General features: G+C 47.6%; 1 protein-coding gene across 1 annotated transcript in view; it reads left to right on the top strand.

Moving 5' to 3' along the window:
* Nucleotides 1-10,834, top strand: part of UACA (uveal autoantigen with coiled-coil domains and ankyrin repeats) — a 28,674-nt gene extending 17,840 nt beyond the window's left edge. The window contains exons 12-19 of the mRNA XM_039557687.1: nt 853-885; nt 1,402-1,500; nt 1,699-1,735; nt 2,598-2,650; nt 3,780-6,458; nt 7,042-7,194; nt 8,146-8,211; nt 9,082-10,834. Of these exons, the coding sequence (XP_039413621.1) occupies nt 853-885; nt 1,402-1,500; nt 1,699-1,735; nt 2,598-2,650; nt 3,780-6,458; nt 7,042-7,194; nt 8,146-8,211; nt 9,082-9,153 (3,192 nt within the window). The 3' untranslated portion in view covers nt 9,154-10,834. The remainder of the gene's footprint in view (nt 1-852; nt 886-1,401; nt 1,501-1,698; nt 1,736-2,597; nt 2,651-3,779; nt 6,459-7,041; nt 7,195-8,145; nt 8,212-9,081) is intronic.
* Nucleotides 10,835-14,222: the final 3,388 nt, after the last annotated feature.

Below are 14,222 nucleotides of genomic sequence, written 5' to 3'. Positions count from 1 at the left end.
AAGCTTTGGTCTTGTAGTTAAATTGTGAGGAGACTGATGCGATGTCCTTCCCTGACAGCCAGGAATTGGAGCAATACCATTTGTGGCTCTGCCTCCCAGTGCAGCTGAGCCATGGGCTGCTCTGGAGTGTTGGGATTTGGAGATTGAGCTTCATCTCTCCATTAAGTGTCGGTGGTGTGTGGCACTACTTTGTCATCAGCTGGTTTTCCAGCTGTTACTGGAAGTGGAAGCACGGAGAAAAAAGTCTTCAATTGGCAAGAAAACAAAACCAAAGGTTTTTAATAGAAGTTTCTCACCGAAATTTGAAATGTCGATTTAAAAAAAAATTCCCTCTTTTTGGAGGGCTAAGTATGACCAGTAGAAAGAAAGTATAAAGAAGATTTTTTGCTGGGTTTTTGCTTTGTGGAGGCTGTTTCTTTGCTGTATTTTTGTAGAGGTACGTTTATGCAGCTTTTCCTAAGTGTAGCCCATGGATGGAAAGAATATTTTTGAGTGCAGTCACTGGCTCGTCTGAACTCCTGTTCAAGCATTGCCTTTATAAAACAAACTTCTTAATAGCCGTGTCCCCAAATCAGCAAACTTCTTCTGAAAAGCTGTACTCTGCTGCCTCAGTAGTGTCTGTGTGTCTGTGCTAGGAAACTGAGGAGATATTCCAGTTTCCAGAGACATTGCTCTGTCAGACATCCTTAACTCGTGGCAAGAGAAATAGAAAATAGAGCAATAAAGCTGGATGGAAACTGGAGGGGGAGCATTAGAAACTGGGGTGGATTTGTCAGCTGATGAACTCTGTGCGAGCCCCTTAAACATAATTGAGGAAATGATTTGGGGGGGATTTTTTTGTTATTTTTGCAGGAGCAAATGTTTGCAGATGATCTTGAGAATGAGGTAGGATGTGTCACCTGCAGGTGTAACAGGACTGGGGAGTAGGGGAAGCAACTCTCTCTCTTTTATTTCCTGTACAGTTTTAAACACATTACTTAAAAGCTACCTAAAAATGCTAAATGAAGCATCTAATGCTCTGGATCAGTTTATGCAGCTCCACAGTATTTCTGTTACTACAAATAATGTGTTGTTCCCATGGCTCCTTTAAAGCACACTTAGGATATTCAGCACACTGATAATATTAAGCATCTCTTCAGTGGCTTTCAGTAATGCAAGACTAACAAATATGAATTAATTAAACAGTAGCAGATTATGTTGGTGCATATTCTTGACTCTTTCTTCAAGACTCCTCCTGTAGAGGAGCAGTCTTGAAGAAGAACTTCAGAAGCAAAAAATTAGGGATTCTTTCGGTGCTGATCTTGGTTGAAGTTCTGTCTAAACTCCTGGAAAAGGTGCTCGAGGTCTTATAAACCTGTCCATTCTTGTGGCTTTGGCTATGTGGCACTCCTTCTCTTTCAGAAAGATGAGTTGAAGAAAATCCTGACTACCAAGGAAAAGCAGCAGGAAGAAAGTTTAAGGACTATTGAAGCTCTCAAAGCTAAACTCAAGTATTATGAAGTATGTTGAGTGATCTGAAATGTGATACAGCAATTGATATTTACAGTAGGAAATACTTCAGCATTTTAAATTGCTGGAAGTGTTGAATGGTTATCTCACTGTAAAAGCTTTCCCTGCCCCTTCACCCCTAGTTCAACACAGAGCAGAAATTTGAAATGAATTTTCAACTTTATTTTTGTTCTTGCTGTTTGATTTTAGGGCGACTCTGCGGGGTCTGGCGGTAACTTTGGAAATAGTAAGTGCAGTTATTTTTTAAAGCTTGCTGTGCCTGATGCAGTGTTAGAATACAGAGATCAAGGGAGTTTTGGTCATCTCTTCCTATTGCTGGTCTGAAATGCAGCCAGGCCTTGTGTCCACCCCTGAGCCCTCCGAGCAGAGCTGTGTTTGTAGGTGCTGCCAGGGCACCATTGATCAATCTCCCAGGAGTGCCTGGCCTTGGGAAATGTGTCCGGGGACTCTGCTGTGTCCTCTGATGATGTGAAAAACGAGCTGAGCAGGATCCATAATCCCAGTCTTTCCATCCTTCCAAGCTAAACAATGCTTCTGCCTGGCTGAGGGGCAGCAGCTGTGTCAGTGTCAGAGCTGGAGTGGAGCAGGTTTGACTTTCAGCACGCGACCTGAGCTCACACTTGTGTGAGAAATGATCCCATTTCCAGGAACTGGAGTCTCCTGCATCCAGCCCAGCTGCAGACCTGCCTTGCACTTGTGTAACATAAGGGCTCTTGACAGATTAAATGATATTTTGAGTGTTTGGCTGCCTGGCAGGAGGAGTCATGGATGTGGAGTGCAGGGGATGCTTTTCCTGCTGTGGTCATGTGCAGACGTGAGCTGGGCAAGCTGCCAGCTGTGACCCTTCTGCAGGACCAGAACCCAGCCTGGCAAACCACTTTTCCCCTCCTCCTTAGGAGGACTTTGGCCAGGTTTCCTGTGGGGATTAATTAAGTAGTTGTTGTTTTAATAACAAGCACTTAAACACCAGCCTTCAGCCTAGCATGGCCCCAGTGACCAGAATAAAGCTAGGGAGGAAAATCAGTGTTCTTGTGATTGTGTTACTGTTTTTAACCAGAGCCTAATCACTGTTTGCTTTGAAAATCCAGGAAAAGAAGATTTATTACTTAAACAAGGCCAAGCATTTGCAGTGGAATCCCAGGTAATAAATATTTTACCACTGGAAGGAACTGAGATAGTCGTGCGGGGAAAGCTAAACGTGCTTATAAATGTGTGTTTATTGAGCATTGCTTCTGAACACACGGTTTTGAGGGATTCTTGCTTTTCCATGTTTCTTTTTAACTGTGGGTGCCCTCTAGAGTCCTGTCTGTGACAGGGCTGTAAATGCTGGGAACTGCTGGGTCTGTCATGAGCTCTCCTAAACGTGTTTTACGAAGTCACAGTGTAAACTGGGGTACATCTCCATAATATTTTTCTTATTTAAATTCAGCTAATATTCAGAAGATTTCATTTTCCTGCCTGCTATATGGTAATATATCAACCTTTTAAAGCTACATTTTGGGTGTAAGCAAGGTCCACCAGACCCTTGGGGGTGGAATGAGACGGTCTTTAAGGTCCCTTCCAACCCAAACCCTTCTAGAATTCCAAATGACTGCATTCCTCACCCTTCTCAGCAAGAGGGGTCTGTTAACCATGACATTTTCTGTTCTGGTTCCTGAAAAATTGTTGTCATACGCTTGAGGGATGGGAGCAATATCTTAATAAATTAAATTTGCTCTAGAAGATGAGTGATTAAATATGAACGCAGAACAAGGGAAGTGGAATTAATGTATTATACCTGCCCCTCTAGGTTTAGGTTTAGATGGGGTATTGGGAAGGAATTGTTCCCTGTGAGGGTGGGGAGGCCCTGGCACAGGGTGCCCAGAGCAGCTGTGACTGCCCCTGGATCCCTGGCAGTGGCCTGGAAAGCCAGGCTGGACAGGGCTTGGAGCAGGCTGGGATAGTGGAAGGTGTCCCTGCCCATGGCACTGGATGGGCTTTAAGATCCTTTCCAATCCAAACCATTCCATGACTGGGAAGCAGTAATGTAGAGCAATATTCAAGATTTTTGCTGTTAAAAGCTGAAATACCTGTTCCTCTACTATGGGCAGGAATAACTTTCCGTGGTTTTAAGAAAGCAAAAGAAATCTCTTGTATGAGTTATGTTCAGATCAACTGGATTTTAGACAGTTCCCTGGGTGAAAGTTCCCATTTTAAATGATAAGTACTAAACACGTGTCTGTGACTTGTCAGAGTTGTGAACGTGTATTTTTGTGCCAATTTCCTTTCAGTCCCGGTCTATGCTGAGGCCCCTGGAGCTCTCCCTGCCTACCCAATCACCCAGTTCAGAGAAGGAAACTTCAAAGAAAGAACTTGACAACCTGAGGAGCTGCTTTGGTGCAGCCAAGGAAGAGATCAGCAAACTGCAGAGGGAACTGTCTCTGAAGGCCTCGGAATGTAAAGCTCTGGCATCAGAGTGCGAGAGAACCAAGGCAGAGTCTGATGGACAGATAAAACAGCTGGAGGATGCTTTAAAGGATGTTCAGAAGAGAATGTTTGACTCTGAAGGCAAAGTGAAGCAAATGCAGAGCCACTTCCTTGCTCTGAAGGATCACTTGACCAACGAAGTGGCCTCGGGAAGCACCAAGGTGACAGAGGAGCTCAAGGAGCAGCTCCGAGAGATGAAAACCAAGTACGAGGGAGCCTCTGCGGAGGTGGGGAAACTGAGGAACCAGATCAAGCAGAATGAATTGCTGGTGGCAGAGTTCCAAAGGGACGAGGGAAGGCTGGTGGAGGAAAATAAAAGGTTGCAGAAGGAACTTGTGAAGTTGGAGATGGAGCGAGATAAAAGGGGCAGGAATGTCACAGAGTTGGAAGGGCAGCTCAAAGAGACAGCAGCCAAATTGGCCCAGTCTGTGAGCACAGAGAAGTTTGAGAACATGAAGAGTTTGCTGTCAAACGAGGTGAATGAGAAAGCAAGGAAATTAGCAGAGGTGGAAGGGGAGCGAGAGAAGCTGCAAGCAGAGGTTGTGCTTTTACAGAGGGAATCTGAGAATCAGAGAGCTCAGCTGGCTCAGCATGTGAAGCCAGAAGTGCACGAGCAAATGAGGAGTGGGTTTGAGCAAAGGAAAGAGGAACTGGGGAAGGCAATTTCTGAGCTATCACAGAAGAATGAGACCCTGCAGAAGGAACTTGAAAGATTGCAGGCTGATAACAAGGTGCTGAAGCAGCAAGCCCAAATGCTAAAAACTGAAATTAAAAGCCAGAATGTGCCTTTAAAAATTCATGAAGAGTTGAAGAAAACAAACGATCTGGCTGTGGGAGACCTGACAAAAAAGCTTTTTGAAATAACAAAGAAGTACAATGAAAGCAAAGCAGAAGCTGAAAAGTTGCTGGCAGAGAGGAACAACTTAAGTGAGAATATCAGCCACTTCCAAGCTGTGTACCTGTCTCCAGAGCAGCACAAGAAAGAGGTGGAAGCTTTAAAATCTAATGGGATTGAGCTTGAAAAGCAGCTTGCTGAGCTTCAGAAGAAATATGATGAGGAGCAAGCAAAAGTGGGCAAACTGGTGACGGAGAACACGGACTTGAGGGAGACCCTGAGGGATCAGTATGTGCTGGCGACCACACACGAGGAGGTTAAAACTGTCCTGAACAGCACCCTGGAAAAGACCAATGGGGAGCTGTCAGATCTGAAGGGGAAAATTGGAGAGATAAAGCAAGAGTTCCTGAGGGTAAATGAGGAAAATGGAGCTTTGAAAAGTAAGGTGAAACTCTTACAGAACCAAATAAAAACTGAGTATATAAGTTTAAAAGATCATGAAACCACAGTAAATACTTTAAATAAAAGCGTGCAAGAGCTGCAGGAGAACAATGCTGCCATTAGGGCTGAGCATAAGAGGGGGCAAGATGAAATCTTACAGTTGCATGCAGAAATTGAAGCCCAGAAGAAGGAACTGGACACAATTCAAGAGTGCATCAAGTCAAAATATGCCCCGGTTGCCTCCTTTGAGGACAGAGAGCAGAGCTTTGAAGCCACAGTGAAGGAATTAAGGGCAAAGCTGCAGGAACAGGAGCAGAAGTGCAGAGAAAGTGAGGAGGAAGCCCAGAAGTGCAAAGAGGAGAACGAGAAGCTCAGGAGTGGGGTTCTGTCCATCCAGAATGACCTTCAGCAGAACTACATCCTGGCAGAGAAATCCCACGAGCTGGAGCGGCTGTGTGCCAGCAGGATGGAGGAGCTCAACCAGCAGCTGAGGGCACTGCTGAGGAAACACATGGGGCAGGAGGGGCAGGAAGAGCAGCAGGACAGGGCCAGCCAGCCCCTGGCTCAGCAGCTCCCGGCACGGCACATGGAGGCCCTGAGGGAGGCTCTTGGTCACACAGTGGAGGAGCTGAAGGAAGCCCTCAGCAGGAAGGAGGAGGGTTACAACAAGGAAACGCTCCGAGTAGGGGAGCTGCAGCAGGAACTGGCTGATCTGAAGAAGTCCTCAGTGCCTCTGGTGGAATATACCCAGCTGAAGGAAATGCTGGAAGGAGAAATCACAGCCATCAAAACCAGCCTGAAAGAAAAGGAGGCAGAAACGCAAGTGAAGAATGAGGAGGTGCTGAGGCTGCAGGCGGAGCTGCAGCTGAGCCAGCAGGCCTTGGCAGAGCTGCAGAGCAAGGAGCTGGTGTCCGTGGCAGAGTACAGCTCCATGAAGAGTGCCCTGGAGGCCCAGGTCAGCAGCATGGCTGGCCACTTGTCCAGCATGAACCAGAAGTACGAGCAGGCCTGTGAGGAGGCTCTGCAGGCCAGGAGGAGCGAGCTGTCCCTCAAGGATGAGAAGGAGCTGCTCCAGCTGCGGAGCTGCAGCATTGAGCAGGAGATCAAGGACCAGAAGGAAAGGTGTGACAAATCACTGACAACCATTATTGACCTGCAGAAGAGAATCCAGGAGTCTGCAAAGCAGGTGGAAGCCAAGGACAACAAGGTGAGTTCTGGGGTTCATGCTCCTGGTGCTCTCAGCTTGGCATTCAGGGACTAGGCTGCAAACGCAGCTCCTGAGGTGTTCCAGCACCACTGTGTGCTGAGCATTAGGTACCCAGGGCTGGCCCAAAGCAGCTGAAGTCCTGGTTTTGCATTATGCAAAGTTTTTCCAACCCCTTGGATGTTTTGGACATGGTGCAGTATTTAAATTCTGTTAAAGCTTCAGACTTTTGGGGGTATCAACTCCTCCTCCCACTGGAGCTGTGTTTGTGGGGCATCACTGACTTGCCTTAGCTAAAGGTTCACTGTTCTTCCTAGAAGTTAGACCTGGAATATCCTCAGATCCTCCCTTTTTTCAGTCGTTTACATCACTGCTGACCTGCAGGGTGTGTACCTGACACATCCCAGTGCCCGGAGGCACAATGGGAACCTGACAGCATGTCAGGAAAATAAAGTCCTCTCTTAGCAAGCTGGGACAAAGACCCTTCAGTGCTTGCTGGGCTTCATCAGACTTGAAAGAATGTTAAAGAACAGTTTTCAGTGAGACATCCCTAAATGGTGTTTTCTGTGGGTTGTTTTTTTTAAAGATAACAGAGCTGCTGAATGACGTGGAGCGGTTGAAGCAGGCTCTCAATGGCTTGTCCCAGCTGACATACACCACTGGGATCCCCTCCAAGAGGCACAACCAGCAGGTGGAACTGCTCCAGAGCCAAGTGAAAACACTCCAGCAGCAGCTGGCTGTAAGTGCTCACACAAGGTGTTGTCTGACGTGCAGTAGCATTGCTTAATTCCTTGTATAAACAGGGAAATCTGGATGTGCCTGCTGGAGCAGGGGGTGTGACTGCAGCCTGATGCTTCACAAGTACAGTAGCCATTATTTTGGGTTTTTTTCCCCTGAGTTCTTGCTTCTCAGTAAATTTTTCTGCTTTCTTCTGCAGTTTGAGTTGCAAGACTTGGCAGCTTTTCCAGATGAAAAGGATATAAGCAAAGTAGGAGAACTTGTGCTTATGAGATACTGAGGTTTAGTCCTGCCAAGACCATTTCTGAATGCAGGCTCAGCTTTAGTAATTTCTTACAGAAACCCGACCCATGTATTTTTTCTCACCTTGGAAGGGTGAGGTGGTAATTTCTTAATGGCTGTGAGTAGTGTTCCTTTGCTTTTGAGTGTGTTGTTTATCATGAAGCACTGACAGAGCAGGGGACACATCCTGAGTGCTCGGATTTTGTGCACACTTCTGTGGCCCCTGTGGCTTCAGTAAAGCTCATGATTAAAGCTGTGTCTGAGCAAAGTGAGTTCTACTCCTGCACAGATTTACAAGCACACCTATCAGAGTGTTTGTAGGGTTGATTCTTACAAGGCAAAATGTTCTTAAATGGGGTGGTTTTAACAAAATAGATGATGCTGGTGTTGAAATAAATGTGCAGGGCCAGGAGTTGGGCTCTGATGGTCCTTTCCAGCTCAGGATATTCTGTGATTCTGTGAACTCAGCTCCTGGCTGGCTCTGGCAGCCTTTCAGCAAAAGAGCAGTGAATTTTTTTCCTTGATTAGTGGAGGGGATAAAACTTTAACCTGGAAATTCAGCTTTGGTTGGTCTGGCAGTGCCCAAAACCAAGTGCACAGGGCTGGAAAAGGCAGGAGCAGATGTTAAAAATGTGAGGGTTTCACCTCCTGTCCCTGTTCTCTCTCCTAGGATGCCAAGCGGCAGCACCAGGAGGTGGTTTCGGTGTATCGGACACATCTGCTCAGTGCTGTCCAGGTATGGCTGTGCCAGGGCAGATTGTTCTGCTCTCCTGTCTCTGTGTGAGGGTTCCTGAGACACGTTTCTGACTGGGCACTGGTTGGGTGGCTGAGGGCTCTTGGAGTGTTCAGCTCAGGGAGCCTTAGTGGGGACTCACCAGGGGCTGCAGCTCCTCCCAAGGGGCAGCTCCGATGTCTGCTCTGGGATCAGGGGCAGGATCCAGGGAATGGCTGGAGCTGTGTCAGGGGAGGTTTAGGTTGGATATCAAGAAAAGATTCTTCCCCGAGAGAGTTCTGGGGCACTGACCACGCTGCCCAGGGAATGGGCACGGCCCCGAGGCTGCCAGAGCTCCAGGAGCATTTGGACACTGCTCCCAGGGATGCCCAGGGTGGGATTGTTGGGGTGTCTGTGCAGGCCCAGGGGCTGGACTGGGTGACCCTGATGGGTCCCTTCCAGCTCAGGATATTCCACGATTCTGTAACCTCAAATAAACCTGAAACCAGCATCAAGTACCTGTTTTCATGTGGAGAGTTTTAATTTAGAATGGACTGGTCCAAGCAGAAACCCAGCCTCTACCATGGCTGTGTCTTACTGGGGTGAGCATGTTCTTGATTCTGCTTCAGCCCAGGCAGTCAGGGAATCCAGGAATGGTTTGGGACAGTCATTTTTTCCCACATTGTGTTTTCATAAAGGAAAATGCTGTGTCTGAGAGGTCCATGAGGAAAAAACCACAGGATCCCTCAAGTATTTCAGATTGTCCCAGAGTGGTGAAAACACAGCCACGAGTTAGGACTTTTGGGTGATGTTGAAGAATCTCCTAATGCTGGGAGTGGCTGGTTGATGCTTGGAGGGATTTTAAATGTTTGTGACTGATGTTTGCTCCTCCAGGGTCACATGGATGAAGATGTCCAGGCTGCTCTGCTCCAGATCATCCGGATGAGGCAGGGCCTGGTTTGCTGATGTGCTCCTGAGGGCTGCTGTGTCTGGGTGCTGTGGCTGTGGGAGTGAGAACCTTCAGGGGCTTTATGTCGATATTAAATGAGTGATGGTGATAAAGCTGCAATTACAGCCTCCAAATATGAAGCAACTCACAAAGCTGAAGCATTTTCTTCTCATAAAACACTAAGCCAGGGCTACGGCTTTTCAGGCCTGACACTTTTTTCATGACATAGATAAAAGGTGTAGAACATCTTTTAAAACTGTCAAAATGATGACATAGAGGTTTAAATTATTTTAATGTCTGATTGACCACTTATTAAAGCAGGACCTATACCCAGAAGCTCCAGTTGATCCTTGAACTTGAACTCTCATGGGATGGTTAAAAATAAACTGTGCAGAGGAGTGTGGCTGAGTGTTGTAGCTGTGGATGTCCCTTAATGATTAAGAGAAAGTGGCTAATTTGTCACACTGGCTGAGCAGGATGTGCTGTGACACGCAGAGGAAGGTGTTCAGGTGTCTCTTGTAACTTGGCTGGCCAAGTTACAGCCTTTATTTAATATATAAGCTTAAGACTTAGTGCCTTTGCTTTTACAAGACTTAAAAAACCAGGTTTTCCATCCAAACGCTAACACTCCCTTCCCCCAAATTGTTCCTGAATGCTTTAAGCCTGACTCCTGCAGGCTGGAAGAGTGGGACTGGAGTGGCCTGGTTTGAGGAGCAGCAGTTTGATCCCAGTGCCATGGTGCTGCTGCTGCCTAATTTCATTCCTCATTAGGCCTTCATTAGGGTGTGACTGAGCAGCTCATTGAGCTGCACACGAGGCATTTCAGGTATTGGATTTTCAAACGCCAGCTCATGAAGTCTGAGCTGTAAACAATGTACTTTAATCTTCTTTGGGGGGGAAGATGCCAATAGTGAGGATTAATGAAAGGAGAATTTTTAATTGCTGGAATCTCCCATGAAACAAGGCTTCATTTTTAACTGAAGGATGATTTCCAAAAGGAAGCTTTATTAAAAAAACCCATGAAATTTGGTACTGTTCAAGGGAAGCCATTGAAAAATGAGCCTGATAACGAATGGGGCTGTTTAAATTGAGCACCAGTGAGTGCTGACCTCAGTTTACTTGTTAAAAGCCTTTGCTGATAACCACCAAGTGGGAATGTGGCATCCTGATGCAGAAAAGCCAAACTTCCCCTCCATATTCCTGAAAAATGAGGGCTGAAGTCAGAGTTCTCTGCTTTGTGTTGTTTGGGCTCCCCCAGCTGCCCCTCCAGGCCTTGGGCTCCTTTTTTTACAGTAGAGTTATGTTTATCTCCTTTTTTCTCCCTTTTTGGGCAGAGTCTTGTTGGACTGAAGAGGCCACGTGGAGGCTGCAGACAGTGATGGATGTGCAGGGCAGTTTTTATATAGAAACACCTTTAATATATTTACTAAATACATGTCTGTAGTTAAACAGATCTGCTGCTGCTTTCCTTTGGTTTCTTAGAGGACTATTTCAGAAAACATCTCAGAGTAAAGAGTTACTTTTTAGCCAAATTCTTTTATGATTGCATTACTTGAAACTCATTGGAGAGGATTTGTTTTGTTGTACTAACTGGCCTATTTTGATATTGTGTTTCCTTATCCAGGGAGTTCTAGGTATGTTTTTCTAAATCTCTCCCATATTATAACATCAATAAAATGGTTTCTTCTTTTTTTTGCATGGTAGTGGTCAATTTCTGTTTAAGGTCAAGAAATATCAGTAGATTTTGGCGCTTTAACAGGTGTGGATTGTGTAAATCCTGGAAAAATGGGGGTGTCTCCAGGCTTGTGGAATGAACAATGCTGAGGAGTGAGAGGAGGAAGTGGGAGGTCAGCAGAATGTCAAATGCAACCGGAGAGGCTCCACTGTCCCCTGGAACAGCAGCGCCACATTAACGAGGTAATGGAGCCTGGAGCTGGGTGTTGGCACGAGGTTCTGTTGTGTAACAGCTCTTTGGAAAGGGAATTTTGCCTTTTTGTCTTGAGGAGCTGACTTGGAAATGGCTCAGAAAGCTGGGAAGTTGGAGTTTACTGCTTTTGTCATCTCGTGCTTGTGTTGCTCTGCCAACTCAGAAAATTACCTTTTAATAGGAAAGCCATACACGTAATTGTCACAGCCATTAGGTCAGATGGATTTTACAGGAAGGGAAAAAGATGTTGAGCATTTAAGGGCCATTAAATTGTGCAGGTTTTCATTGGTGGGCTGCAGCCTCCGAGGCAGCACGACGCTGCGAGGGATATTTATTTTTACATTTGCAGAGCAGGGGAGGGAATACATTGCAAAGGAAAATAGGACATGAAAATGAGCTGGTTTTCCACTTGGTGAACAGCTAGTTTTATTTCATAATAATTAGTTTTACACTTCATTAAGTGTTGGGGGTTTTGCTTATATACTTTAAGAATACAGTGGAGAAGATTTAAAAATTCTCAGCAGGGCATCAAGTTACAATTTTATAATGTAATGAGGAATTTCAGAGGGAGATGGGATCTGTCTGAGGAGGATTAGGACTGGGGTAAGAATTAGTTTGAATTCAGAGATACTTCTGGTTGTCCTTGTCTCACTGAACAACTTGCTGGAGTTCTGGAAGGTTTTGACTTCTGTCCCAATGACAAACAAGTAAGGAGTGCTGCAGAATCTCATCTCCTGCTCAGAGGAGGGACAGAAGTTGGACATTCAGGAGTAATTTCTCCTGCTGGTGCTGGAAATGGCTCCAGCCTGGGCAGCACCTCTGGGTGCTGGGGGAGAAATGGGGGACTGGGGGCTCTGGCAGGGGTTGCAGGGAAGTGTTTGGCTGCAGAGTTAAAGTGCAGGTGATCCTGCAAGGCCTTCAACAGCTGATTTTACAGCAGCCAGGAGTTCCAGCATGGACTGTGGATTTCCCAGGAGTGATACCCATGTTCTCCTTGCCTGGAAGGGAATGACCCCATCTCCTCTCCTGGCTGTCAGCTGCTCTGAGCTGCAGCTCCCTGGAGCTGTCAAATTCCTGAAAATCTGGATAAAAGGCAGCTCTGTGTGTGGATCTCGGCTCGTCAGGCTGCCACCCTCGAGCTGTCTGAGGTTTTTGGAGGTGCTGTGCTGAATCCTCCACACAAACACGGAGTGGGAGTGTGCACTGGGAAGCACGGGACCTTTGGTGTTCCTGCGTGGTTCTGACAAGAAACCACAGAAATCCCGTGACCCTGCTGCTGTGTCTCCTCCAGCCCTAGGCTGTGACGACTCTCACATCCCACTCCTGCTAAAAGGTAAAAAAGGAGAGAAATCAGTGGGCACTGAAGCAGGGACTCGCTGGGATGAGAGGGAGTTCCTTGGCAAGCAGCAGAGCCTTGCAGGAGGGTGTGGGGACAGAGAGCAGGACCTGAGGAAAGGCTGGCAGGATTCTCCTGGGGTTTCAGCTTCACCTGGAGAGAGGGATGGGTACAAAAATGCAGTAATTTGGGCAGCTTTGAAGAATTCTGGCAGTCTGCTTTTTTCTTTTTCCTCTCCTGAGTGAGGATATAAACAGGCCTTAGGAAGATGGTGCAGGGAGAGGGCTCTGGAGATTCCCTGCTGGTGCATCCGCAGGGGAATCCACAACCGGGGGGGCTGGGGGGAGAAAGGACACACCACTGCTCCCCCCCTGGGGTTCCACTGCCAGAGGGCAGGGTCAGATGGGATATTGGGAAGGAACAAAACCTTCCCCGGTCACCTTTGCAATATCTCCAATGCAATGGGGAATCCAGGGACACATTTGGAAGTAAATTACATGGAAAAAATAAACCAATCTGTTCCTAAAGTGCTTGTGTGCCTTTGAAAACACCAACCCTGGCTGACTGCTGGGGCCTTTTAAGGGTATTTTTATCCATTCTGATTGAGTTGTTACCTTTCTTTTTTTAAGGTCAAATGAACAAACCCCATCCAGCAGTGGGGTCTGCTTGGGAGAGTCTGTTCTCAATCCCTGCAGCTGCACGGGGGGGACATTCCAAATACTCCTTGGAAAAGGCTCTGGTGCCCCCAAATCAGCTGGAGCGGGGCCGTGTCCCAGGCCCAGAGCAAGCAAGGAAAAGTCACTTCGGAGCCACTTTGGGCAGTTGTCCCCTGCTCCAAGCTCCATCCAGCCTGGCCTTGGGCACTGCCAGGGATCCATGGGCAGCCACAGCTTCTCTGGGCACCCTGTGCCAGGGCCTCCCCACCCTCACAGGGAACAATTCCTTCCCAATATCCCATCCGTCCCTGCCCTCCAGCAGTGGGAAGCCATTCCCTGTGTCCTGTCCCCCATCCCTTGTCCCCAGTCCCTCTCCAGCTCTCCTGGAGCCCCTTTAGGCCCTGGAAGAGCTCTCAGGTCTCCCCAGAGCCCTCTGTTCTCCAGGCTGAACAACTGCTTCTGCTTGTCCCAGTGTGCCTTGTCCTGTACCTGTCTCCTGGGATTAGGCAGAGCTCCCAGCCAGGGCTGTGCACCGTGGGCTGTGTTCCAGGGCTTTCTGGGGCTGTGTTCCAGGGCTTTCTGGCTCTGGGTTTGGGATCATTGACAACATTCCCATGTGTCACGGGATCACCTGGGTTCAAATCCCTCTGCCTCCAGCGGGATCCTGTCGGTGCCTTTGTGGGAGCAGCTGGAAGGAGCAGTGCCCGTGGGGACAGAGGTGGTCCCTGCTTGGCTGGAGCAGGGTGAGGACGGAGGTGAGGACAGAGGACACTGCCCTGGCACGGGGCCTGCCGGGACAAAGTTGATGTGGCAACGCTTGGGAATGTGTTTGAACTGGCTCAGGGAGTTTGACTGATCAGCACTTCTGGGCTCCGCTTCCAGCATTTCCATCCTGGATCAGACACCTCAGAGCTGAAAGGTGATGAAAACACTGAAAAAGGGTCTCCAGGCTCGTCCCTCTCTGGCTGTGGTGTCACAAACTGGTTTCATTTCTGCTCTCAGCCCTTTGAGGTGATGTTTCTTTGCAGGTTTGGGGCATTCAGGTGTCCATTGTCTCCAGATCCTTTCTGGGGCTAGGAGGGGCCCAGGGGGCAGGAAGGCTCTGTGGTCTTCTAGGAAAGAGCAAAACTAGCAGGGGCTAGACCTGGCCTAGCAAAGCTGCTCCTC

Source organism: Corvus cornix, chromosome 10, assembly GCF_000738735.6.
Source record: "Corvus cornix cornix isolate S_Up_H32 chromosome 10, ASM73873v5, whole genome shotgun sequence".
Lineage (NCBI taxonomy): Eukaryota > Metazoa > Chordata > Aves > Passeriformes > Corvidae > Corvus > Corvus cornix.
The sequence above is the reverse complement of the archived record's forward strand: the minus strand, read 5'-3'. Positions and strand labels throughout refer to the sequence as shown.